This window comes from Pan paniscus, chromosome 12 (assembly GCF_029289425.2).
Source record: "Pan paniscus chromosome 12, NHGRI_mPanPan1-v2.0_pri, whole genome shotgun sequence".
In the NCBI taxonomy this organism is placed as follows: Eukaryota; Metazoa; Chordata; class Mammalia; order Primates; family Hominidae; genus Pan; species Pan paniscus.
The window spans coordinates 30,242,044-30,268,656 of NC_073261.2; the positions used below are offsets into that span (position 1 = coordinate 30,242,044).

Below are 26,613 nucleotides of genomic sequence, written 5' to 3' on the forward strand. Positions count from 1 at the left end.
AAAAAAGGACAGAACATATGTCACAAGTAACTTCATTGGTTAATCCTGGAAATTTAACAAGTTGGGTATGAATTCAACACTATTTCCCAGGATAAGGTGCCCAGTTAAATTAAAATCTTACAGGCATTATTATTTCTTATAGAACAGATTTTCTCCTCCCAGTTTTAAAAACAAGTCACAAGGGAGCCCTGGTGCATCTCAATGATCTGCTAATGTCTATTTGTGACTTTCTGTCAAATCTAAGACTCTAAACTAGACACTAAACTATTTTAAAGATGTTTCTGATACATATTTGCCTTTTTAAAAAAAGATACGGAGACTTGCTCTGTTGCCCAGGCTGGTCTCAAGTTGCTGGGCTCAAACGATCCTCCTACCTCAGCCTCCCAAGGAGCTGGGACTACAGGTGTGCACCATGATGTCCAGCTCCTATATTTGACTTTTTAAGAACAACTCTTGGTCTCAATTCTAGTATATCTCAAATATTTGGAAGTTTGCAACAATATATGCTATAAAAAATTAAGATAAGTTCAAGATAAGAAAATTTAGGGCAAGGAAAAGCCTTCCCAGTAGTCTGTGTAAATGCCAAGGGCAGTCACTTCTGAGGAAATGATTTCACCTTCTTACTACATTCTCCTGCCCTAGCTCTCTTCTTGCATTCAGTCCTAAACACTCAGATTGTACTGTATATTTCCACATGCTCCTTACTTTTGAACAAAGCCCACTGAAAAGAATGGCTGCAATATACCGTTTCCAACAATAATGAAATTTCAGAAGAAAAAAATCTGAATGTCTGAGTACAAAAAAAAAACTCTGTTTTGAAATGTGTTTTCATAAGGGGGCTTCAACCTGAGCCAAGGGCAGAGCTGGAAATACAGAACTGTGAGTAGGTAAGAATAAGAGGCTCATCTAAACCTTATGATATTGACAAAATGAGATTGGATTAACGTGACCACTGCAAGCAAAATGAAAGTCTACATGTTAAGCCACTTCCATCCTGAGAGTGCAAAACACCTCTCAGGAATGTCTGTCCTGTGAATGAACTCAGTACACAGGTGAGAGACTCCTAGGATGCTTCTCCCAGCTTAGTCTCCAACGTACCTTTATGTGTCTAATCCAGGACTGAGCCTGTTTCAAATTATCTTCATTGACTTCAGCAAGTTGTTCCCGCCAAGCAACTGCTTGACCATCAAACTTCACAAAGTTAAACTTACTTTTATATTTCAGCTGTTCCTAAAAGAGACAATGATTATTTAACCATAAAACCACTCAGATGTTAGAAAGGGTTAGGGTAGGCCACAGTTTGATATATTTTAATCATGATGGTCTCTATTTTCAGTTCAAGAAGCAAAAAATTATATTCAATAGAGAATATCCTATCTAGTATAAAGGATAGTTAAATAAAATTTATCCAGTTTGTGTGTTAAGACCTTTACAAATATATATATGATTATATGAATATACATTATATATGTCACGTATATGTAAAAGTTTATATATATAATGTGACATTAAATATTGATTTTAATACTAACGTTAAGGATATACCAAATAAGCACACCAAATACAATATGCTGGAAGAAAAGAAATCTAAAACAACATCATCATTTCAGTCATTCTCTTTTAGGTAAAGCCATTATTCAGTTACAACTTTATACACTTGCTCATATTTCTCCAGTAGAGCTTTTTTAAATTAAAAAGTGCATTTTGGCCGGGCACTGTGGCTCCCAGCACTTTGGGAGGCTGAGGCGGGTGGATCACGAGGTCAGGAGATCGAGACCATCTTGGCTAACACGTCTCTACTAAAAATACAAAAATTAGCCGGGCGTGGTGGCAGGCGCCTGTAGTCCCAGCTACTCGGGAGACAGGAGAATGGTGTGAACCCAGGAGGCGGAGCTTGCAGTGAGCCGGGTTGGCACCACTGCACTCCAGACTGGACTACACAGTGAGACTTCATCTCAAAAAAAAAAAAAAAAAAGTGCATTTTCTATTTCTCAAACACTCCCCGCTATTATTTCTGTGGTTAATAATACATCAATACTACAAACTCACAGCATTACTGTGATATCATTTGACAGGTGTGGACACTAGGATTTAGGGCACTTGGGCAACCTGCTTCAGTTCACACAGCTCAGAGGCAGCACAGGCAGAATAAGAACTGGGAGCTTCTAAACACCAGCCTGCATGCCTCCCATGCACCAGGGTACACAGCATCTCTAATAAACATTTGAAATTAAAAATGCTAAGATGAGGAGTTTCTGGAAGACAATGGAAGTGTGTGTATACCAAAGATTTCAGGACAGAGAAAATCTGAAACAATGAACATAGCAACTCCCTTAAGCAACTCATGTGTGACAGAAAGAATCCACCAGAGAAAGGGTCTATTTGCAAAAGAGAACTGATGATTCTTTAACTAGCAAAAGGGAGTACTTCTCTGAATTTGGCTTTCTTAGGAATTTTTTAGAGCAACAAGCCCCTATCCACTGCTCATAACCATCTGATACACAAAGCCCCAAATGCATGAACCGACAGTTCCATCTAACCTGTATGAACTGAATGATCTTGTCCTTCACCAAGTCCAGTTTGCTCTTCATTGAGTGAGACGTGTCAATGAGAATGTAGATGCAATCATTATGCAATCTTCCAAAGAGGCTTTGACTCCCATCCTGTAGCCATTTAATCCTAGGCAGGAAGTAGGTTGAAAGTGAATGGTGAGAGCCTGCAGGCAACAAGAGCATCTTCCCAAGAACTTAATGATGCATCTGCAGAGGACAGAGCTGCGCTATGTTGTTTATACCCAATCTTCTGTGAGTAGATCATTCGCTTTGAGGTTTTTCTGTAGAAAATCCTACATTTGGGCTGTAGGATGCACTACCCACCATCAAGCCAAGTAAAACAAAACTAAGAAAATCAGTATGACAGAAAAATAAATTCATTGTGGGTGCTGTCAGGCCTCTGAGCCCAAGCTAAGCCATCATATCCCCTGTGACCTACACATACACATCCAGATGGCAGGTTCCTGCCTTAACTGATGACATTCCACCACAAAAGAAGTGAAAATGGCCTGTTCCTGCCTTAACTGATGACATTGTCTTGTGAAATTCCTTCTCCTGGCTCATCCTGGCTCAAAAGCTCCCCTACTGAGCACCTTGTGACCCCCACTCTGCCCGCCAGAGAACAACCCCCTTTGACTGTAATTTTCCTTTATCTACCCAAATCCTATAAAATGCCCCTACCCTTGTCTCCCTTTGCTGACTCTCTTTTCAGACTCAGCCCGCCTGCACCCAGGTGATTAAAAGCTTTATTGCTCACACAAAGCCTGTTTGGTGGTCTCTTCACACGGACGCATATGAAAGGTGCCAAAGTCAAAAATAAATTACTTCTAGTCATCTGATATTTTGAGGACCTCAGCTATGACTTCAGACTATTTGTTCTTCTAATCTGGCTGACTGCAGTCAAGCTAGTGAAGCCAGCACATTCCTGAAGCTTCAATGAAACTTATGGACAGCATCAAGCAGCCCCAGAGCTCTGTAATAACCAAGGCCCTGGTGGCTGTGTGAGAAGGACTGCGTCTGTGGTCCATGACCAGGTTCCCATCACAGGATGTAAATAAATGAAATTCGTAGCTGCAGGCAAAGCCTGGGGGGTGGAGGTAAGGAAAGAGTATGGAAAAAATATTTGAATTGAGTTCAGAGTTCAGCAAAGCCTAAGAAACTAAAATTTGAATGGCAAAATATTGAAAGGACATTACTGCACAGGAGAAAGGGAGAGAGAGCATGCTCCAGAGATCTGCAGAAGGGTGTCCTCGAAATTTTGGCTAAATAATGATCAAGGCATGCATGTGAAGAAACTACTGAAACCAAGGAAGAAATCACCAAAGGAGTAGGCTGATCAACCCCTCAGGGCTCACATGCGGTTAGGAGTAGTTCATCTACCAGCCAGAGTGGGAAAATCTCCTTAATATATGGGGCAACAAGTAGCGTTCTTGAAAGAGTATTGCCTCGGTAGCAGGACCAAATTAGCCCTGGGCTAAAGGCGACCCTAGATCTATTCTAACATAACTGAAAAGCAATTCCTAGAGAGATCAAACTGGTTTCAAGTAACTTCACTGTATCAAGAACATATATAAAACTACAATGAAATCTAGTACCTGATAATGTAAAGTTAAAATGCCTGGCATCCAGTAAAAAATTACCAGGCATACAAAGAAGCAGGAAAATATGATCCAAACCAGAAGAAAAACGGATCAACAGAAACAGATCCCAAAATGACACAGATGATAGAATTAGCGGAAAAGGATGTTACACAGCTATTACAAATATAACCCATATGGTCAAAAAGGTAAAGTATAAACAGAATGAGGAGAGAAATGGAAGATATTTAAATAGACCCAAATAAAACTTGTAGAGAGATACAATATCTGAAATTTAAAATATACTGCATGGTATTAATAGTACATTAGACATTAGGAGAAGAAAAGATTAGGGAACAAAAGACAAAGCAAAGGAAACAATTTAAAGTTAACTCAGAGAGAAAAAAGACAAAAGCATTTTCATCAGAGAGAATTAGTGGCCCGTGGAACAATATCAAGGAGTCTAACATATGTGTAATCAAAGTAGAAGAAGGAGAAGAGAGGGGGAGGCAGAAAAAATATTTGAGAAAATATGACCAAAATGTTTTAATTTTGATTGAAACAGTGCACCTACAGATCCAAGAAGCTCAAAGAACCCAAGAAGAAGAAAAATAAAGGAAACTACACCCAGGCATATCACAATAAAATTGATAAAATCTAGAAATAGAGAAATTTTAAAAAGCATCAAAGACATTATGTGTAGAGGAGCAAACAAAAATATGACCGGAGACTTCTTATCATAAATCATGCAAACCAGGAGACAATGGAGAAGGATTTTCAAAGTACTGAAAGACAGAACTGTAAAACCAGAATTCTATGCTTAGCCAACACATCATTCGAAAATAAAGGTAAATTAAAGAGTTTTTCAGACTGAAACAGCTCATTCATCACCAATAGACCTGCACTACCAGAAATATGAATGAAACTTCTTCAGGTGGAAAAAAAATGATACCAAATGGAAATGTGGATGCATACAAAGGAATAAAAAGCAACAGAGATATCAAGTATGTGGTTAAATATAAAATACATCTATTCTAGTTTTTAATCTAGTTACAAGACAATTGACTGTTTAGAATGTATTGTGTAATGCATGCACAGAAGTGCACAACAATAGAAAGGGCGTAAGTGGGAGTGAAAGTTGTAAGATTCCTGTAATATACATGAAGTGATATAATATTATTTGTAGGGTGACTGATAAGATAAATATTGTAAATCCTAAATAGCCACACACACACATCAAAACACAACAAAGAGGTAGAGCTAATAAGACAATAGTGGAGATAAAATGTAATAATAAAAAATACTCAAACAAAAGAAGGCAGAAAACCAGTAAAAAGGGAACAGAAAACAAATAGCAAAATCTTAGATTTAAATCCAATCAAATCAATAATCACATTAAATGTAAATGATTTTAACACTCCAATTAAAAGCCAAAGATTGTTAGGTTGGATTAATAATACAATGCTCACATATAATTATATATCTTGTGTCTGTAAGAAATCCATTTAAATATAGGATGCAGACAAGTAAAGATGAAATGATAGAAAAAAAGAATAATAAAAATAATGTAGGGTGGCTAAACTGCTATAAGAGTAAATTTCAGAACAAGGAATATTACCAGAGATATAAAAGGGACATTTCATAATTACAAAAAAATTGGTTCATCGAGAGAACATAACAATCTTAAATGTACATGCAACTATTAATATTGCCTCAAAATACGTGAAGAAAAAGCAGAACTGAAATGAGAATTAAAGACTACAGTTGGAGATTTCAACACTCTTTTCTCAATAATTTATAGAACAACTAGAGAAAATCAGTAATAATATGAAAGACTTGAATGACACTCTCAACCAACTTGAGCTAATTGATACCTGTAGTATACTCCACCCAACAAAACCTTATTTTTTTTTTCCAAAATCTGTACTACAAAACAGGTCCCAATAAAATTATAAGAATTGAATCACACAGTATTTCTCTGTTTACAGTGAAATTAAAACAGAAATCAGTAACAAAAGCTATCAGGAAAATCCACAAATATTTGGGAAGTAGACAACACACTCGCACTGTCACCCAGGCTGGAGTGCAGTAGTGCGATCTGCAAGCTCCGCCTCCCGGGTTCAAGCGATTCTCCTGCCTCAGCCTCCCGAGCGGCTGGGACTACAGGTGCCCGCCACCATGCCCAGCTAATTTTTTGAATCTTTAGTAGAGACAGGGTTTCACTATGTTGGCCAGGCTGGTCTCGAACTCCTGACCTCATGATCCACCCCCTTGGCCTCCCAAGGTGCTGGGATTACAGGCGTGAATCACTGCGCCCAGCCTAAACAGCACATTTCTAAATAACCCTTTAGTCAAAGAAGAAATGATGGGGAAAATTAGAAAATATTCTGAAATGATTGAAAATGAAATACAATATATCAAAATCTGTGAGAGGCAGCTAAAGAGTACAGAAGAAAGGTATAACACATTGGGCAATACACGTGTGGCCTAGAAAAGAATGTGAGGTATGAAACAGAAGCATTCCTTAGCCTCCTACCACAAGGTGTGACCAGTGTGATAGCCACACGTTGGCTTGCTGTTTTCAATAAACTGCACTGGCGTCAAGGCAGCTGGGATCTGAATCCAAACAACCCCCCCCTTTTTTTTAACAAGGCTATCAGCAAACCATCAGATGGCAACCTTGACTTAACAATGTTTGTTGGCCCTTTGTCTCAGTTGAGCTTTTACTGGTATATATACACCATGGAGTACTACTAAACCATACAAAAGAATAAAATTCTGTCATTCGCAGCAGCATGGATGAGCCTACAGGACATTATGTTAAGCAAATTAAGTCAGACACAGAAAGATAAATACCACATGTTCTCATTCATATGTGGGAGCTAAAAATATCTGAGCAGATAGAGGTAGTGAGTAGAACTGTATTAGAGACTGAGAAAGGTAGGGAGAGAGGATAGGGAGGTTGGTTAGCGAATACAAAAGTTTAGCTAGATAGGAGGAACAAGCTCTGGTATTCTGCAGCTCTGGAGGGTCAATATGGTCAGCTATAATTTATGTATATTTTTTAAAAGCTAAATGAGAGAATTTTGAATGTTCACAACATACAGAAACGACGTGTGTTTGAGGTGATGGATATGTGAGTTACCCTGATTTGATCTTTGTACATTGTATACACACACCTAAATATCACTGTGTATCACATAAATAGGTACAATCATTATGTGTCAACTAAAAATAAAAGGGAGGAAAAAAGATCAAGTAGATGAGAATGTCCAGAGCGAGGAGACCACTTGTAACTTCCTGCAAATAACACCAACCTCCTTCGGATCCGGGCCAGGGCTGTGTGGATTCTCTCACTGTACCACTTGCACTTCTCTTTGGTAATGTTGACGTGGACCAAGCTCCCATCCTTCCAGGGAGCATGGACAAACCTGCTGCAATATTTTGCATGGACTGTCTTCTTGTTCGTCTCCTAAGGAGATGACAAAGGACAGAAGCCACTCAGAAACTGTCCAAAGAGAAGAGCCTCCAGATGGCACCTTAAGCTCTGTCGTATTCAAGTGGCTCTTAGCACTCCACTCTACCGTCAATCATTCCTTTGTTAGTTCAACCAAATATGTTCCGCTGCCCGCTTCCTATGGAGCCCTGCAGTAGATGTCATGAACATAGGCCAGAAAGATACAGGAGATCACATGTGTGCCCCAGAAAAGCTAATTATTCCAGCATAGAGACACCCCCAACCGACACACACACACACACACACACACACACACACACACAGAGACGGAGAGGGAGAGGGAGAGAGAGAGAGACATAGCAATGTGGAGAATTAGATACTCAGTCCCTGGCACTGGGTTGAGACAGTAAGGACCTGGAAAGTCCTGGTAAAGAAGAGAGAGCGACAGTGGACTAGACGGCCAGCGAGATCATTCTGGAGGAGGCGGGACTGAGATTCCCATGAATCCTCTTTTCCCACCAAGAACCCCACTGCACATCTAGCGCCCTCCACCGAGACAGACAGAGCGAGCCCTCCTCAGTGGACCTCCATGACTTGGCCCACAGGCACTCAACCAGCGCTCCTCCTCTTAGGAGACCTTCTAAGACACCAGGAATACAAACACACACAATGACCAAACCCCTGCCTTCATGGAGCTCACAGTGCAGGAGGGGAGCCCAGTAATAAGCAAATCATGACACATCAGGTCAGAGGATGACACGTGGAGGAAGGCAAGGAGGAAGAGCAGAGAAAGAGGGGAGAGACGGGACAAGTTAGAAACTCACAGGGAAAGCCTCCCAGAGACAGTGAGCTAGGAGAGAAGGCCTGGCGGAACAGAGTGTGGCCATAGCGAGGCCGGGAGGAGGTCAGAGGACGCAGCGAGAGCAAAGGCCTGAGCTGGGAGTCCACCCGGCATGCTTGTCGAATTTTAGGAAGGCCAATATTGCCAAAGGAAAGAGAGAGAGGGAAGAGAGAGTGAGAGAAGCCGGGCCACACGAAGACGAGGGCCAGGAGCAGGTCCCGTAAAGCCTGACAGCTGTCGGAAGTGAGCTGGCTTTTGCTCTGAGTGAAAAAGGACTCTTCCCAGGGCTTTCACGAGAGCAGCAACATGTCTGATTGAGGGTTTCACAGCTTTACAGTGGTTACTCTGTAAAGCAGACTGGACGGCCGAGGACCAAGGGCAGAAGCAAAGAGCCAGAAGGTCACGGAGTTTAATGGCCCCGGGCAGCCAAGCCCATGGGAAGAAGTGGTCAGATCCTGAATGACAGGCACGTTCTGAAAACAGAACCGACAGCGTTCACCGAGAGATCAGATGTGTGTATGCGAGAAAAGAGAGGAGTCAGGAATGACCCTGAGGTTTTCAGGCCGGGACGTGAAAGGGTGGAGTTGCAATCAATTGATAGGAGGAAGGTTGTGGAAGAGCAGCTTTGAATGGGAAAGATCGAGATTTACCATCTGATGTATCAGGTTCAAGGTGCCTATTAGACATCCAGGTAGCACGGCACTAGTCGGGAGATCAGGGTAGGCCGCGGGGCTGGAGGGGTACATTTTGAAGGCGCCGGCCGGCATGCACAGGGGCTTAAAAGCCATGGGACTGGAGGAGACCACCCAGGAAATGAGTGTAGACAGAGAAGCGATCAGAGCACTGCACCTCGAGGTGCTTCGGCATTGACAGGTTAAGGACAAGGAGAAGTCACAAAGAAGACTGAGAGAGGAACAGCCAGCGAGGTGGGAGGATAACCAGCAGTGTATATTCTGCCAAAAAAAAAAAAATTCAAGGAAGTGACCAACTACATCAACTTACTAAAGGTCAAGTAAGAAAGAGACTGAGAATGGACCCCTGGATTTAGCAATTCAGGGATCCCTGCAAAACGTGGGTTTTGGTGGAGAGGTGGAAGTGGGGGAGTTTCTGCCTGATGACAGCAGCTCCCAGGAGCATGGGAGGAGAACTGAAGAAGCAGAGAAAAGAAACGTATACAACTCGACTGAGGAATTGAATTCTAAGAGGAGCAGAGGCATGGGGGCACAGCCAGAGGTACATATGGGATCAAAAAACTTTTAAGATGGGAGAAATGGCAGAATGTGTGTGTGCTGATGCGAATTATCTGGAAACAAGGGCAACAGGAGGCTGTGATGTAGAAAGGGAGAGTGAATAAACGAGTGGAGAGACAGCCATGTATCTGTGCAGTGAATGGCCTTAGACAGGACAAGGACAATTCGGTCTGGGAGAAATAAAGGTAGATGGCAGACCCTGGGGGCTGAGATGTGGAGGCAGAAGCTCATGACATTCCCGTCGATGTTCACAACATAGGAAGCAAGCTCACCTGCAGAGAGTGAGTGGAGTGAGCGTGGAGCGGAAGGTGCTAGGTGTTTCAGGAGGAGAGGACAGCCAGTGAGGGGCTGAGTGGACTGCTAGGCAGCACAAAATATCCACTGACATTAGTGGGCGTGAATTTACAGTGAAACCAGGCATTATATATCGTGGCTGTTTTTCTCCAGTTTCTGCCAGTACAGTTAACTGCACAGAGATAAGCCAGAAAAGACGGAAAGTTGGCATTAGCCAGGGTTAAATCTGGGGTTTTGCCAGGTGAGTGCAATAGTTTAAGAGAAGGGAAAAATGGTTGAGGATGCATGGGAGGATAGAGAGGACAGAGAGGAGGTGGTAGAAACAGTAACTTTTATATCCTGGTGGAGGAGACAGATGGGTGGGAATAGACAGATGGGTGGGAATAGCGCAAGAGAATAAACAACCTACAGATGACTTGGTCAGACAGGGGGGCTGGTCAGACAGTTTGGAACTGAGGATGTGGCTTATGATTACACAGTTATTTGTAATGACAAGGCCGAGGGCATGCCTAAGGCAGGAGTGGTAGAGATGGAGTTGGGGAGGAAGTCACTGGGAAAGAGAAGGTCAAAGAAATGAGAGGTTGGGGTATTGGAAGGGTCCTCCATATGGGACTGAAGTCACTATGAACTGAAGCAGGTGTTGGAGCCAATGAAAGCAAGAGAGAAGCCCCATAATCTTCGAGGACTGACGAGGGTGAGCTTAGTAAGTGACAACCACAAGAGATGTCTTCAGTGACACAGTCTGATGACGTGGGAAGAAGGAGAGAGAAGGTCAAGAACCAGAAAACAGGAGCAAGGAGGCCACCACCCACCCCAGGTCCACAGGTCCAAAGGGAATGGGAGAGAAACCAGCCCCCACTCCAGAGGGCTGCAGGGAGGGCTTCTCAGAGAGGAGCCCCGATAAGCATCCAATGGGAACGTTTCAGAGGCCTGGAAGCAATCAGGGTTTGCTGATGATGCGCCCAGAGGGCGGGGTGGGGGGATTTTAGGAGTCAGAGAGGGTGGAGTGGGGTCAGAAAAGGGATGTTCAGAGCCGCATGGCAATGAGAATTCCCGAGTCCAGTGGTGACTGGTGAGAACGAGTGGACTCAGTAGACTACTGGGCAGCTCAAAAGATCCACTGACATGAGTGGGCATGAATTTACAGTGAAACCAGGCATTGCATTGTGGCTGTTTTCCTCCAGTTTCTGCCAGTATAGTTAACTGCATGGAGATAAGCCAGAAAAGGCGGAAAGAGGTTGAAGGGCATGATGAGATCTGTCCTATGCTCCCAAGGCAGGCAGAGGTGGACACCTCCGCTGCCCTGCAAGGATGGAAGGAGAAAGGTGTCTTGTCTCTCATGCTCACCACATCCCCATCAAAGGGCATTTCCCGAGTGTGCCTCATGCACAGCCAAATGGAAAACCACCAGACCATACACCACAGAGAGGCAGGTTCTGTGTCAGGCAGCGCGTGTCAGAATGGGAAAAGCATAGTGTGAAAGCCCAGTGGACCCAAGTTCAAACCCTGCCTCCAACTGCCACAAGATCAATCTCAAGCGAGTTACCTAACCTCTCACAGGTCCCGCGACTGTTTTCTCCTGTGTAAACTGAGAGCACAAATGTTTACCTTGAATATAAAGCATAGAAGCGTTCCATAAATGCTCAATTCTGACTCACAATGTTTGTAGTGCAGAAAAAAAGGAAGGCAACATCTGTGGGGCATCTCCTATGTGCCGGGCACTGTGCTCAGACATGCATTTGTAAATTTGCACTTTACACTACCCATTTCACGAATATGAAGGGTGAAGCTCAAAGAAGTCACATGATTTGTTCAACATCTCATCATCAGTAACTACTAGAAGCAGCATTTATACCTAGAACTTCTCGTTCCGTATCCAGTGTGCCTTCCGCCATATCACATGAACTGGTACATAGCAGGGGCTCCATAAATATTTGTTTGAAAAATAGACGAAGAGACAAGAATGGGTTTTTGAACATCAGGCCTGGTTTTGTGCATGAGCTCAAGCAACCGTGCATGCAGTGTGATTTCAGGGATGCCTGAAATATCAAGTTCTTATGCTTGGCCTGAAATTCCCTTATTAGAAATGCATGTTTGTCTCCTCCTCCCAGTTGTTCATCATCTTTGAACTGCTACATAATAAGGCCTTTTTAGCCATTCATTTCTGTGTTAACGAGTTTCCTGGGTCTGTTCCTATAAACTAGTTTTTATTGTTAAATATTTAGGGGGTCTTGCCCAGTGGGAGTCTGGGGGAACCCTAAATAATCTACCTATTTCACAGCCTTAGTTTCTTCCTACTTTATACACATCACAATTTTAGGTGTGAATCCAGTTTCAGTACGTAGTCCCAAAGACTAAAAATAAAACTGTCCCTTTCTCATCAGTATTTGTAAAAAAAAAAAAAAAAAAAAAAAAAAAGGGAGCTGTACTATATATTAATAATTCTCAATCTTTACCATAATACAGTTGACTAGCACAAAAAAATTGAGGTAAAATTCCCTCTTGTAAGCCAAATTATTCAAAGTGGTCCTGTAAAATTTCATTTAAAATTGACAAGAATGAGTTAGGAGATGATCAGTATTAGAGCTAGCTTGAATATACTACATTGTCGTCAGTTTGCAGTAAGCTATGTTCAAATTGATGGGGATTAATATTTTGAAATATCCAGAATCTAATGTATTTTTTATTTTATTTTATTTTATTTTGAGACAAAGTCTCCCTCTGCCACCCAGGCTGGAGTGCAATGGCTCAATCTTGGCTCACTGCAAGCTCCACCTCTCGGGTTCTGCCTCAGCCTCCCAAGTAGCTGGGATTACAGGCACGTGCCACCATGCCTGGCTAATTTTTGTATTTTTAGTAGAGATGGGGTTTCACCATGTTGGCCAGGCTGGTCACGAACTCCTGACCTCAAGTGATCTGCCCGTCTTGGCCTCCCAAAGTGCTGGGATTACAGACGTAAGCCACCATGCCTGGCCTATTTTTAAAATGAAAATTTAGTTATGTGTGATTTCCTGAACATTACAGAATAATGTCTACAAAACCAGAAAACTGTGCTGGGGGAGGAAACCCACAAATGAGATTTTCCCTGCGCTGTAGCAATTACCCTGCATCCTAGGGTAAGCCAGGAAACAAGTCGTGCATCAATTCTGCATTTTTCTAATTCAGTTTTTATATTTTCTTCCTTGCAGTTTGTCATAAATGCACAGCAGTGAGGGGGCAAGAACATAACATGGTGTGGCTCACATAGCCCCGACGGACAGTGCCCTTTCCATGGAGGGCATGTAGGGCTCAGTGGCCAGCCAGCCTAATAACAAGTGGCAACAGGACTGGAGTTCCCCCTCTGCTGGAGTTACAACATCTCAGTAATGACCCTGACTTTGAATCGGAGCCTTCAAGAATACATGAGGTGACACTGCATTTGAGGGGGGGGGCCTTGATTTTCTTTCCCAGGTGTCTCCTCTGGGCTGCGGTCACCCGCCTGTCACCTGCCTGTCTGCCCCGGGCTTGCATTTTAGGTTCACTTCACAGCATGTACCTGGAACTTTGCCACCTCCTGAAAGAGCCTGCCTTTGGTTTTGCAAATCTGCCATGTTCATTTTATCCTGATTTCTATTTCATATTGGGACACTTCTTAGTCTTTCCATGCTTCTAAACCTTTGACACCTTGTCTTCTGGTTCCTGTTCTACACCTCTCTGCTTCTCAAGGTGTGGCCCCTGGACCAGCAGTGTTAGCATCATCTGGGGGTTGTTATGGATGCAAATTCTTGAGCCGCATTTCGGACCTACTGACTCATATGCATGATGCTGGAGTTAAGGCAGCACTGCTGTCGAGCACTGTCCTTCATTGGGAGCCAGAGTCGGGCACTAGGAGAAGCTGTATTCCTACAAAACCCACAATAGAACTGCAGCTTTCAAAGTTTTTAATGGCTATAGCCCTTTGGAGGATCTGACTCCTTAATTGCTGGGATTGCGCTGTATGCTGGCTGCTAGTCACTGGAATAATGAGGGAAAATACAAGAGGACCACAGAAACGCCTGCTGCGCTGGGCATACTCACCAGCAATTTCTCTTTTCCATTCAATATGGGGGAACAAAGGGCTTCTCTATTTGCATAATGTTGAATAATTCTGAAACTCATAATGCCTGATTTCTCCAAACCCAGCCCCTGGCTTATGTACAACTCACTGATGTCTAGAACTCATTCCCAGCCTTGATCTCCACTCCCACAGATGCCCTTTGGAGAAGGGTGAGGAGGGAAACAGAGGAACCCTGTTCTTCACAGAAACCCAAGCTGGTTTCTCTCCCTGCTGCCCCTTCCCCTGCCTTCTGACCCGAGGGAGGCCTCACCCACCCAGGACTTGAGGGGAGGCCCCAGCCCCTCCCAGGAGTGCACTTCACCTACCGCACTGGTCTGCACGGACTCATTCTCCGGTTTGGCTTTTATATCCACAACCCCATCAGCGTGGCGGAAAGAGCAGTCGGCAAGCACATCATACAAGGATAGCTTCTGGGCCTTCAAGCCATATTTCTGCAGCCATGTCTTAGAGTCCCAGGTGTCTTCTGGATTCGATGCAATCTCAACAGAGGTTGTTTCTGACTCTGTAGAATCACAGCTTGTCAGCCATTCATACTGCATGAGCCATTCATATTACACCCCCAACTTAATATTGACCAACTTGGAACGTGTTCTTTATTAGACACAAAGCCCATGTTTCATTTCAGAAAACAGCTTTCCAAAGCAGGACTGGCAAAGAATTATTAGGCTTTTAATGGCAAAAACCACGACTACTTTTGCACCAACCTAATACTTCAAAAGACTGCAAAGCAGGTTTACTTTTTATTTCACTTCCTCCTCTACCAAAGTTGACTGGCCCCATGCCTGGGTGAAGGTGACCAGTAGACCAAGGCTGTGTGTCAGGAGCCATGTATGTGTAAGGATGGAGTCAGAAGCTCTGGCTTCAAGGCCTGGCTCCATCACCCTCTAGCAAGTTGCTCAAACTTGGGTGAGTCACTCCACTTGACCTCTCTGAGCTTAAGCAGGATTCTTCACCTGCAGCTGGAAGATAGTATTTGCTTGGCCTTCCTAGGTAAACTGCAGCAATCCAGTGAGAAAAGTTATGTGAGGCCAGGCGTGGTGGCTCACGCCAATAATCCCAACACTTTGGGAGGCCAAGGCAGGTGGATCACCTGAGGTCAGGAGTTTAAAACCAGCCTGGCCAACATGGCGAAACCGCATCTCTACCAAAAATACAAAAATTAGCCAGGTGTGGTGGCAGGTGTCTGTAATCCCAACTACTTGGGAGGCTGAGGCAGAATTGCTTCAACCCGGGAGGCAGAGGTTGCGGTGAGCCGAGAATGCACCACTGTGCTCCAGCCTGGGCAAGAGAGCAAGACTCCATCAAAAAAGAGGAAAGAATGAAAGAAAGACAGAAAGAAAGAGAAAGAGAGAAGAAAAGAAAGAAAGAGAGAAAGGGAGGGAGGGAGGGAGGAGAGAGATAGAAGAAAGAAAGAAAAGAAAGAAAGAGAGAGAGAAAGAAAGAAAGAGAGAAAGAGAGAAAAGGAGGGAGGGAGGGAGGAAGGAGAGAGAGAAGAAAGAAAAAGAAAGAAAATAGAAAGAAAGGGAGGGAGGGAGGAAGGGAGGAAGGAGAGAGAGAGAGAGAAGAAAAAGAAAGAAGAAAGAAAGAAAAAGAAAGGAAGAGGAAGAAAGAAAGAAAAGAAAGAGAAAAAAGAGAAAGAAAGGAAGAAAGGAAGGAAGGTAGGTCACGTGAAAATGCTTTGTAATGTGGTGGAAAGAGAAGTGATGAGGTGGAGGCGATCAACACGCGAAGGTAGGAGGCTGCCTCCCCTGAAGCCCCTTTGTTACCTTGGTGAGTGTGTCCTGACTCACAGCCTGGCTTTCCACCCTGCAGGCTCAGAAACCTCATGTGCCCTATCTAGGACAACTCACCTTAGCTTCACAGGAAAAAGAATAACCCACAATGCCAAATGCCTAAACATCTCCAGCCTCAGGCACATTCTCGTGGTGTTTTCCAGAGGTAATCTACACTGAGAAGACTGTGTTATGTTACCTGAGTGGGACAAGCCAGCATATCACACAAGCAGAAAACTATTTTTCCAGATGACTCGAAACTTGGAACAGCACCTAAGGGAGAATGAGCTACTCAGGGGAGGACACAAAGGAGGGGTGAAGAACTGTGAAGCTGAGGAGGCACTGGTGTCTGGAGCTGGCTGTGCACATCTCCCAACTCCATGCTGGGCGATGGCTGCTTGGTAGGATGAAAGAGACCATGGTGGGAGTATTTATGGAATCTGGAAATCAGCACATGCTACACATCGGGGCTTTTTTCATTCCCTGGAGTGGGTTGTTAAACATTTGCACACCACTGGAAGGAAGGCAGAAAGGACCCTGAGATTTTGGCCCCACTGGGACCATGGGAGCCCTAGGAAGACGCGGAAGGGGTTCCTGGCAGGGAAATGTTTTTTTCTAACATGAACTATCACGTAGGATGTCCACCAGCGCTATAGAGTTTTGTTTAACTCCACTTACATTAATGGCTCTCAACCTTTCACAGTGGCATCCCCTGAGGAGCTTTAAAAAAAAATACTGATGCCTGAGTCCCATCCACTAGATTCTATTTTAACTGGTTTGGGAGTGTGGCCTGGACACTGGGATTTTACAAAGCTCCCCGGGCAACTGTATTGTGCAGCCAAGGTTTGCCACTGGCTTAAGGTGGAAAGGGCTTCTCAGTTATGACTTGGTAACTCCATCAGCTGATGCTTCCATCAGACACACATGCAAGTGAAGTATCATTAATTAAAAAGTAGCACTCACTGTTAGGGAAACAAAAATATGACCCAGGCTTTCCTATTACTATATTTAAGGGGATATAGAATTAGGATAAGATGGGAAGACATAAATCATGTTAGAGCCAATTCCTTCTGTATAATGTGTAAAGGACCTCCCCATTAATGCTTCATGAGACCCACGTCCTTGAATTTTAATAGAACACCATTGAAAGAATTCACTCTGAAACCTACTAGAGTGGGGACTTCTCAAAGAAGCTTGTTCTGGATTTTGAACTTTAAACCAACCTGGCATCAAAAGCCCCTCAGAGCAGCATCCCCGACACCGGGAGCTGGCTTTTCCATGAATCACAAAACATTTTTTCACGCTTCTCCGGGAGCTCAAGCCAGAGGCTTCTCAGAGCTCCGAGTCCCTGGGGTTCGCCTGCACACTCTCTCCCATCACAAAGAAGCAGCAAAAAGAGGATGCCGCCATTTCTGTCAGGGAGATCAGCCTCCTTGGAGAAACCCTTGGGGTGACATTTTCTTCAATTATTATTAATTATATTCCCATTCATTGTGTTTCTGCTTAGGAAGACCTTTCCTTTTCTCCTCTCCCTTTTTTTTCCTGATCAATAGGTGTAGTAGGAAATTAAATTTTCATTCAATTATTTCCATAGCAACACACACCTTATTATACCCTTCTGCTCTGCTTTGGGCTGCCTTCTTTTAAAAAAGTTAAGAGCCCTCTATCAAGTATAAATTCAAGCGTACCACAGAACTTCCTAAAAACACATTCGAACCAATCCTCGCAAGGGTTTTGAAAGAGTCAGAGACTAACTTCTGACTCCAACTTCACAGTGGACCAGGTGGTGCAGTCCTGAGGGCAGGATTCAGGCTCCCAATTACCATCTGAAAAGGGGGTTCAGGCAAGCCGCCAGAGCCACCTGAACTTTCATAGAGGAAAGAAAGGATGAACAAGCAATCAAAACCAAAGAACCCAGGCACTCTAAAGCTAAAGAAAGGAGAAAAAAAAAAAAAGGAGGGAAATCTTTTAACTTCCAGTGCTAATTACACCAATTAGTGGCTGAGTCTCATTTTCCTGGGAGGGGCAGGGAAGGGCATCATCCATTCACTAGCGTCACTTACTAAGGGGTCCTTTCCTTTTCCCTGCAGTTATCTTAATTAAAAATGTTACATGAATTCTCACCCACAGAGAATTCATTTATTATAGAAGTATGAGCTCACAGCTAATCCTGATTACATGGCTTTCCTATTCCACAGGACAGATTGCTAAAGATGTTCTTTCTGTTATGAGAAGGGAGCACATCTATGCCACAGAATTAACCAGCCCTGTCCTCCCCATCCCACTTGTCAATCTCAGAACATTTTTCAATGAAAAAGACCTACTGGGAAAATGCTTTTGAAAACCATCCCTGCTATAGCCAGGGCCACACACAAATAGATAAATTGGGCATAGGTATCAGTGCCCACTCCTCTTCCTGTCCCTCATCCACCCACCCTCCAGGTTCAGCTCCAGAGGGGCTCACAGCCATCAGGGATTTCTCACCACCATAACTCTCTTCTCCCAGCCTCCTCCACTGAATGTTACTTGCCTGGCACCTCATTCCTGCCATGCTAGCCCCACATGCCTTTCAGGGGGGCTGTCAGCGTATGAATAAACTGGAACTCTAGACCAAGTCTGATGTTTCCAAGAGTGGGTCCCACAGAAACTGCTTCCACTGCATGTCAGTGGCTTCTACTCAGGAAGAGGGCTCCTTAGACAAAAAGTTTGGGGAGCTTGAAAGGAAAGTTTCAAAGGATTCTTGATCACAGGACTTCTGTAAGACTTTCTTAGGGGAATGGGCAGTGGGGCTTACCACAAGCAAGATTCCCAAAGCTATTTAGCCCCAGAGTCTTTCTGCATAGAACGTTTTAGAGGGCTTGTATTTGAGAGACCATAACCCCTGTGATCATGGGTGCCATGAGACAATGAACAAACTCTTGGCCACCACATGGGGTGTGGTACAGGAAAAGAATGCTGTGAATTAGCTGAAAAGGAAGGCAGAAGGAAAGAAGGAAGGAGGGAGGAAGAGAAAGAAGGGAGGGAGGGGAAGACAGAAGAAGGGAAGGAAGGAGGGAGGGAGGGAGGGAGATGTTTGGTATAATATGGAACAATTGAGATTAGGAAGTGAGACAGGATTGATGGAGTTAAGGAAATTTAGACTGAGTGACCTGAAATTCACATGTTAAGTGGCGATGATGAGGGAGGGAGGGAGGAAAGGAGGGAAAGATAGAAGGGAGGGAGGGAGGGAAGGGAGGACAGAAGAAAGGAAGGAAGGAAGGGAGGGGAGAAAAGAAGGAAGGAAACCAGAATTGAGGACAGCTGGGAAAAGAGGGAGAAACATAACAACTGTCAGGAAAAGAAATGTGGTCTCGCCTGCTGGTGAGATGAGTGAGGTTTCAGCCCTGTGAGCCGGTTCAGCATGGAGCAGCTGCAAGGGCTGTGGGTTCTCTGAAGGTAAGATGAAGCCCATCCCAATCTGAGATCCAGGAGCCAGGTGGCGACAGTGTGGTGTGAGAGAGAAGCTCGTCTCTGAGCAGTCAAGCCCTTTGTCTGCTGCAGTTGCTAACTAAACCTGCTGTCAACCTACACTTGCTAAAGTACCATGCAATAAGCATATCTGCCTGGCACTGCAGGGGAGCCAAGAAATGGGGAGGAGGGAATGAAGGAGATGGAGGATGGTAACCCACCAACATTCTACCAAACTGATTCATTGTGGAGATCAGGTAAATGTTCTCTGGAGCACCCCACGGGCTACACACAAGGGCTGAGGCCCAAATAAAACCTCTGCTATAAAGAAGGGCTCCATGGCTTGACCAACTGGAAAAATGATTCCAACCCATAGTGTTCTCAATTCCTATAATCCTCAGGAGGTAGAGGTGGGAGAGAGAGAAAAGAAATAAAAAACAAGGAGGCAAAGAAGAAGCAGACATAAAAACAAAGAACATCAAACACCAATAACAGAAAGGACACGGAAGAGGAGCTAATGCCCCCTAAAGACATAGTTCAACATTTCCCTCACTTTCTCTTCTGCCTTATGATTCTGAAAGAAGGAATCTTAAAAGAATTATTTTAGATGTAAGGTGTGAATGATGCAGCTGCAGGAAGAATTTTTAAACTACAGCACCTGCAGCTGGCTACAGAGAAATAAGGAGCAGTTAATTTAGTGACAAGCCTGCATGAAGACTGAGAAGAAACCACTAAAGGGACTATAGACTGCAAGAGAAGAATTATAAAAGCCACATCTTACTGTGTCTACATCTAACTAGTATTTAAAACAGATTGAAAATAGTTGAGGATCAGTGAGGTAGGCATCAAACTGTACCTTAGGCTATTACTTCTTTAAAAATAGCTGTGGCATCACAAGATAAACACAGACTGATTCGAGATGTGTGGTACCATATGGAACAATTGAGATTAGGAAGTGAGAAAGGATTGATGGAGTTAGGGAAATTTAGACTGAGTGACCTGAAATTCACATGTTAAGTGGCAAGGATGAGAACTCTGAAACAGAGTGTGAATGCTGGAATGAAACGGACACAGAAAGCTGAATCTGCTTCCTTTGGAAAATTAAAATATTTGTCACCTTTTTGATCTTGCATCACTGTTGCTGAGGTTTTTAAAAAATCTTTAGTCAGCATATTTATTTCATATATTCTTTCAAAAACTTTTTGAGATATAATTCACATATCATAAAATTCGACAGCAAGGTGACGATAGTTAATGGTGATAAATTATATTCTTGAAATTATATTCTTGTAAATCCAAAGAGAGCTATTAAGTGCTCTCACCACAAAAATGTTTACTACGTAAGGTAATCTAAATTTTAATTAGCTAGATTTAACAATTTCACAATGTACATATACTTCAAAACATCAGGTTGTACATGATAAATACATACAATGTTATCTGCCAAATTAAAAAAAAATAAACAATTGGTGTTAATTATTCTTTAAACACTTGAAAGAAGTCACCAGTGAAGACATCTGGTCCTGGCTTCTCTTTGTGCAGACTTTTTTTAAAAATTACTAACTCAGTCGCTTATGACAGATCTATGCAGAATTTCCATTTCTTCTTGAGTCAGTTTTGGTAGTTTGTGTCTTTCTGGGAATTTGTCCATTTCATTTAGGTTATCTTATTCATCAACATACAATTGTTCATAGTAGTCTCTTATAATCATTTTTACTTCCAAAAGGCTGGTACTCATACCCCCTCTTTCATTCCCGATTTTAGTGATATGGCTCTCTCTCTCTCTCCTTTCTTGGTTTGTCTAGGTAAGGATTTGTCAACTTTGTTGATCTTCTAAAGCAACCAACATTTAATGTTTTAATTTTATTGTTTTTCTATTTTCCATTTTAGTTATAGTTTCTCTTTTTTATTATTTCCTTCCTTCTGCTTGTTTCACTTTAGTTTTCTCTTCTAATTTCTTAAGGCAGAGGTTTACATAATTGATGTGAGATCTTTCTTCTTTTTTGATGTAGGTATTTTCAGCCAAGCACTGCTTTAGTTGCACCCCATAGGTTTTGGAATGTCAAATTTTTTGTTCTCATTCACTTCAAAGTATTTTTAAATTTCCTGTTTGATATATTTCACCCTCTGGTTATTTAGAAGTATGTTGTTAGTATTCACATATTTGTCAGTATTCAAAATGTCCTAGTCTTATTTATTTTAATTTCATCCATTGTAGTCAGAAAGATACTTTGTATGATTACAATCCTTTTAAATTGACTGCAACTTGTTTTGTGGCCTAACATATGGCCTATTCTAGAGAATGTACACTTAAGAATATGTATTCTATTGCTGTTTCATATAATCTTTTATAGATGTCTATTAGATTTAGTTGGTTTGAAGTGTTGTTTAGCCTTTTATTTCCTTGTCAATCTTCTGCCTAATTGTTTCATCCCATATTGAAAGTGGGATAATGAAGTCTTCATCTACTATTATCAGACTATAGAAGACCTTTCAATTCTGTCAGTTTTTGCTTCTTATATTTTGGTAAACTGTTTTTAGGTGCATATATTTATGTATTTATAATTGTTACATCTTCCTGGTAAATAATTGACACTTTTATCATTACCAAATGTCCTTTATCTCTAATAAGAATTTCTGTCTTAAAGACTATTTTGTCTGAAATTAGTATAACTGTTCAGTTCTCTTTTTGTTACTTATTATATGGTATATCTTTTTCCATTCTTTACTTTCATCCTATTTCTGTCATTCAACCTAAAATGTGTCTCTTGTAGACAGCATATAGTTGGATCATGGGTTTTTTTGTGTGTGTGTGTTTTGTTTTGTTTTGTTTTTACTCATTTGCCATTCAATTAAAGTATTTAATTCATTGACTCTTTCTTTCTTTTTTTCTTTTCTTTTTTTTTTTTTGAGACAGAGTTATGCACTCACTATCTTGTCCAGACTGGAATGCAGTAGCTATTTACAGGTGCAATCATAGTGCACTGCAGCCTCAAACTCCTGGCCTCAAGCAATCCTCCAACCTCAGCCTCTCAAGTAGCTGGGACTACAGGTATGTGCCACTGTGCCCAGCTAATCCATTTACACTTCATATAATAAGTGATGTGGTAAAATTAATGCCTGCCATTTTGTTATTTGTTTTCTACATGTCATATCTTTTTCATTCTTCTATTCCTCTATTACTACCTTATTTTGTGTTAAATGGATATTTTCTAGTATTCAATTTTAAGTTATTTGGAATTTCTTTTACTTTCTTAGTGGCTGCCATGAAGATTTTAATGAAAATCTTAACTTATCACTCATTAATCAACTTAATTTCAATAATATACAAAACATTAAATCTATATAACTCCACTGCCTCCCCCCTCCATTGTGCTGTTATTCTCAAAGTATACATTTATACATCTGTGTCCATCAGAACAGATTAAAATTTTTGCTTTATAAAGTTGTCTTTTGAATCAGATAGGAGAAAAAATACTTACAAACAAAAAAATACATTTATACTATCCTTTCTGTTTACCCACATAGTTACCTCTATTGTTGCCCTTTATTTCTTCCTATGGATTCAAGTTACTCTCCAATATTCTTTCATTTTATCCTGAAGGATTTCCTTTAGTATTTCTTTAGGGCAGGTTTGATGAAAGTAAGTTCTCTTGGTTTTTGTTTATATTAATTTTTCCTTTTTTTTTCTTTGAGATGGAGTCTCACTCTGTCACCCAGTCTGGAGTGCAGTGGCATAATCTCAGCTCACTGCAACATCTGCCTACTGGGTTCAAGTGATTCTCCTGCCTCAGCCTCCTGAGTAGCTGGGCTTACAGGTATGCACCACCATGCCCAGCTAATTTTTGTGTTTTTAGTAGAGACAGGGTTTCACCATGTTGGCCAGGCTGGTCTCAAACTCCTGACCTCAGGAGATCTGCCCACCTTGGCCTCCCAAAGGGCTGGGATTACAGGCATGAGCCATTGCACCTGGCAATGTATCCTTTTTTGAAGGATAGCTTTAGAGGATAATATTCTTGGTAGATACTTTTTTTTTGTTTTTGTTTTGTTTTGTTTGAGACAGAGTCTCAAATTATGGCCCAGGCTGTAGTGCACTGTTGTGATTTTGGCTCACTGCAACCTCTGCTTCCTGGGTTTAAGCATTTATCATGCCTTGGCCACCCGAGTAGCTGGGATTATAGGCGTGTGCCACCATGCCTGGCTAACTTTTGTATTTTTAGTAGACACAGTAGACACAGGGTTTCACCATGTTGGCGAGGCTGGTCTTGAACTCCTGACCTCGAGTGATCTGCCTGCTTTGGCCTCCCAAAATGCTGAGATTACAGACATGAGCTACTGTGCCTAGCCAGGTTTTTCTTTCTTTCAGCACTTGATAATTTCATTCCACTGCTCTCTGGCCTTGGTTTCTGATGCACAATTAGTTGTTAATCTTATCAAGTATCCCTTTTACATGATGAGTCATTTCTCCCTTGTTGCTTTCAAATGTCTTTTTTTGTTGTTGGCTTTCAACAGCTTGATTATAATGTGTCTAGGTGTGAGTGTCTTTTATCCTACATGGAATCCATTTTGCTTCTTGGATGGGTAAATTAATGTTTTCATCAAATGTAGGGAGTTTCCAGCCCTTACATCTTCAAATATTCTTTCTCTCTCTCCCCCATCCTTTGGGGACTCCCATTGTTCACATGTTGTTATGTTTATGGTATGCCATTGGTCTCTAAGACTCTGTTTGGTTTTTTTCATTCTTTATTCCTTTTGTTCTTCAGACTGGGTAACCTCAATTGAGCTATCTAAAAATTCATTGGTTTGTTCTGCTTTCTCAAATCGGGGTGTTGAACCCCTCTAGTCAGTTCCTCATTTCAATACTTTGTACTCCAGAACTTTTTTCAACTACAGAATTTCTATTTGCTTCTTAAATAAAATTTCTCTCATTATTGATATCTCTAATTGGTAAGACAGTGTTCTTATACTTCCTATGTTCTTTAGACATAGTTTCCTGTAGTTCTTTGACATATTTAAAATCGCTTATTTCATATCTTTATCTAGTAAGGTCAATGTCTGGGCTTCCTCCTGGACATGGACAGTTTCCTCATGGACAATTCCCTCATGGACAGTTCCCATGGATTGCTTTTTTTCCTTTGTATGGTCCATACTTTATTTCTTTGCATGCCTCATTTTTGTTGTTGTTGACAACTGGACATTTTAAATAATAAAATGCAGCAACTCTGGAAATCAGATTCTCCCACCTGCCCAGAGTTTGTTGTGATTTGGTGGTTGTTTGTTTATCACTCCTGAATTCTGTAAAATCTGCATTCTCTGTCATTTGTAGCCACTGGAGTCTCTGCTCAGTTAACTCAGTGGTCAGCTAATAATTGAACAGAGATTTCCTTAAATCTTTTGGACTATTCCTTGCTGAGGAGCTGTGTGTGTATCAGGCCACACTTTCCATGCTGCAGCAGTTAACAACTCTCCCTCAGCCTTTACTTCCTGCTTGTGCAGAGCCTCAGGGTCAGCCCAAGATGAGAGCTTAGGGCCCTCCTGAGTCTTTTTTTGAACATACGCATAGCCTGGGCATGCCCACAGCCCTGTGCATGTGCCTGCCTGGGCTATGCATGATAGGTTCCCAGGCATACCTCAGAGCTTTGGAAAGACCAATGGACATCCCATTCCCCAGTTTTTCATCTTAAGTGTTTTGGTTTACCTCTTGTTTGTCCTGACTGTTATCTACAACCTTAGTCAGCCACAAAATTAATCAATCACCTCTCATTGTTTTTGACAACGGTTCCCAGGGAAAAGGCTTTTCCCACTGAGGAAGAACTGAGTGAAGTCAAATAAAGAAAGCTTTGTAACTGGGGTCTTCCAGAGAGCCAGCGAACAGGTCACATAATGAGAATTATCTGGAAATGAGGCTTTGAAGGAACTCCAACCCCATCCTGCCCCCTCCAGTGGCTGTGAGCCTGTGGTTTCCACTGTGATCACAAACTGTTCGTTTTTAAGGTTAGTGAGGAGCTGGAGCTGGGGAATGTGAATAGGACTAGCTAAAATGCCACCAGCTCACTATTCTTACTGAGATTTAATTATTTTTCTTGAATAAACACTTCCCAGATTGCTGCACACCTTGGGTTAATTTCTAGAGTTATGAAAAAGGTTGATTCTGATAAGGTCCTTATGCCTTCTATGAAGGAGAAGTTTTGAAGGTCCTTAACTCTGCCATTTTTGCCCAGGTATTTTTGGTGTTTCCATAATTAGGGGTCCAAATACACGAAATATAATTCCTCAATAGATTTGTTGTGCTTTTCCACAGTCATTTTTTTTTTCTTTTGAGACAGAGTCTCGCTCTGTCGCCCAGGCTGGAGTGCAGTGGTGCGATCTCGGCTCACTGCAGCCTCCGCCTCCTGAGTTCAAGCAATTCTCCTTTCCTCAGCCTCCCGAGTAGCTGGGACTACAGGCGCCCGCCACTACACCCAGCTAATTTTTGTATTTTTAGTAAAGATGGGATTTCACAGTGTTGGCCAGAATGGTCTCCATCTCTTGACCTTGTGATCCATCCACCTCGGCCTCCCAAAGTACTGGGATTACAGGCGTGAGCCACTGGCGCCCAGCCCTCCACAGTCATTTTTTAACAACATGATTTTTAACATTGACATTTCACCATACCTGTATCGCATTCCAGTATCTTTCCCAAGTTAAATGTATAGCATCTACAAAATGCTAATCGACCAATTCTCCCAAATTTGGGGAGAAAATTTTCAGCAATTAATCTTGAATCATGGGAGAATTACATGGTATTTTTCTGCAAGTGTTTGCCATGTGTGCTTTTTGTCTGGAAAATGCGAAGCTCAGTGCCCATTGGAAAATACATATTTGAGTAAGCACAGTCTTGGTCCTTTCTAGCATTCTCACTTGTTGCTTATCAATCAACCTTGTCAAAGTTCACTTGACTCTACACAGAGCTCTACATATATAAAGGCATTCTGAAGAAAATGTGAGTTCTGGGAAGAAATATTATTTTATCCTTTGCCTTGCCTGAAGTGTGAACACTTTGACAAGTGTGCCATTTGCTTCTGGTTGCATAAGAAACCAGCTGTGCCCTGCCCCAGATCTCTTCTGCAGCCTTCTTTGAGCAAAAAGGGAAGACACTCTTGAAAAGATAAACATGTACAAGTACTCTGTAAATTAGCTTGTTCTGCTCTCAAATTGCAAGTCATCCTGTTGGTAAAATAGTCTTCATCTAGTACACTTATTAAACATCTAGCATTGGTGCAGAACAGAAAACTCAGATGATATGCTCACCTCTGTGGATATCACAGTCCAAAAAACTAGGGGTCAA

At 42.2% G+C, this 26,613-nt stretch overlaps 1 protein-coding gene across 4 annotated transcripts in view; it reads right to left on the reverse strand.

The window, feature by feature from the left end:
• VWA3B (von Willebrand factor A domain containing 3B) overlaps window positions 1-26,613 on the reverse strand; it is a 226,604-nt gene that overhangs the window by 114,538 nt on the left and 85,453 nt on the right. For all 4 annotated transcript variants that reach the window (XR_008624313.1, XR_008624314.1, XM_024927776.5 and 1 more), the window contains 4 exons: window positions 14,373-14,569; window positions 7,447-7,601; window positions 2,541-2,679; window positions 1,099-1,230 (listed from right to left, as the gene is read on the reverse strand). Coding sequence is in view for 2 of the 4 variants with exons in the window: in XM_024927776.5 (XP_024783544.1) it covers window positions 1,099-1,230; window positions 2,541-2,679; window positions 7,447-7,601; window positions 14,373-14,569 (623 nt within the window). In the remaining 2 variants the exon portion in view is untranslated. The remainder of the gene's footprint in view (window positions 1-1,098; window positions 1,231-2,540; window positions 2,680-7,446; window positions 7,602-14,372; window positions 14,570-26,613) is intronic.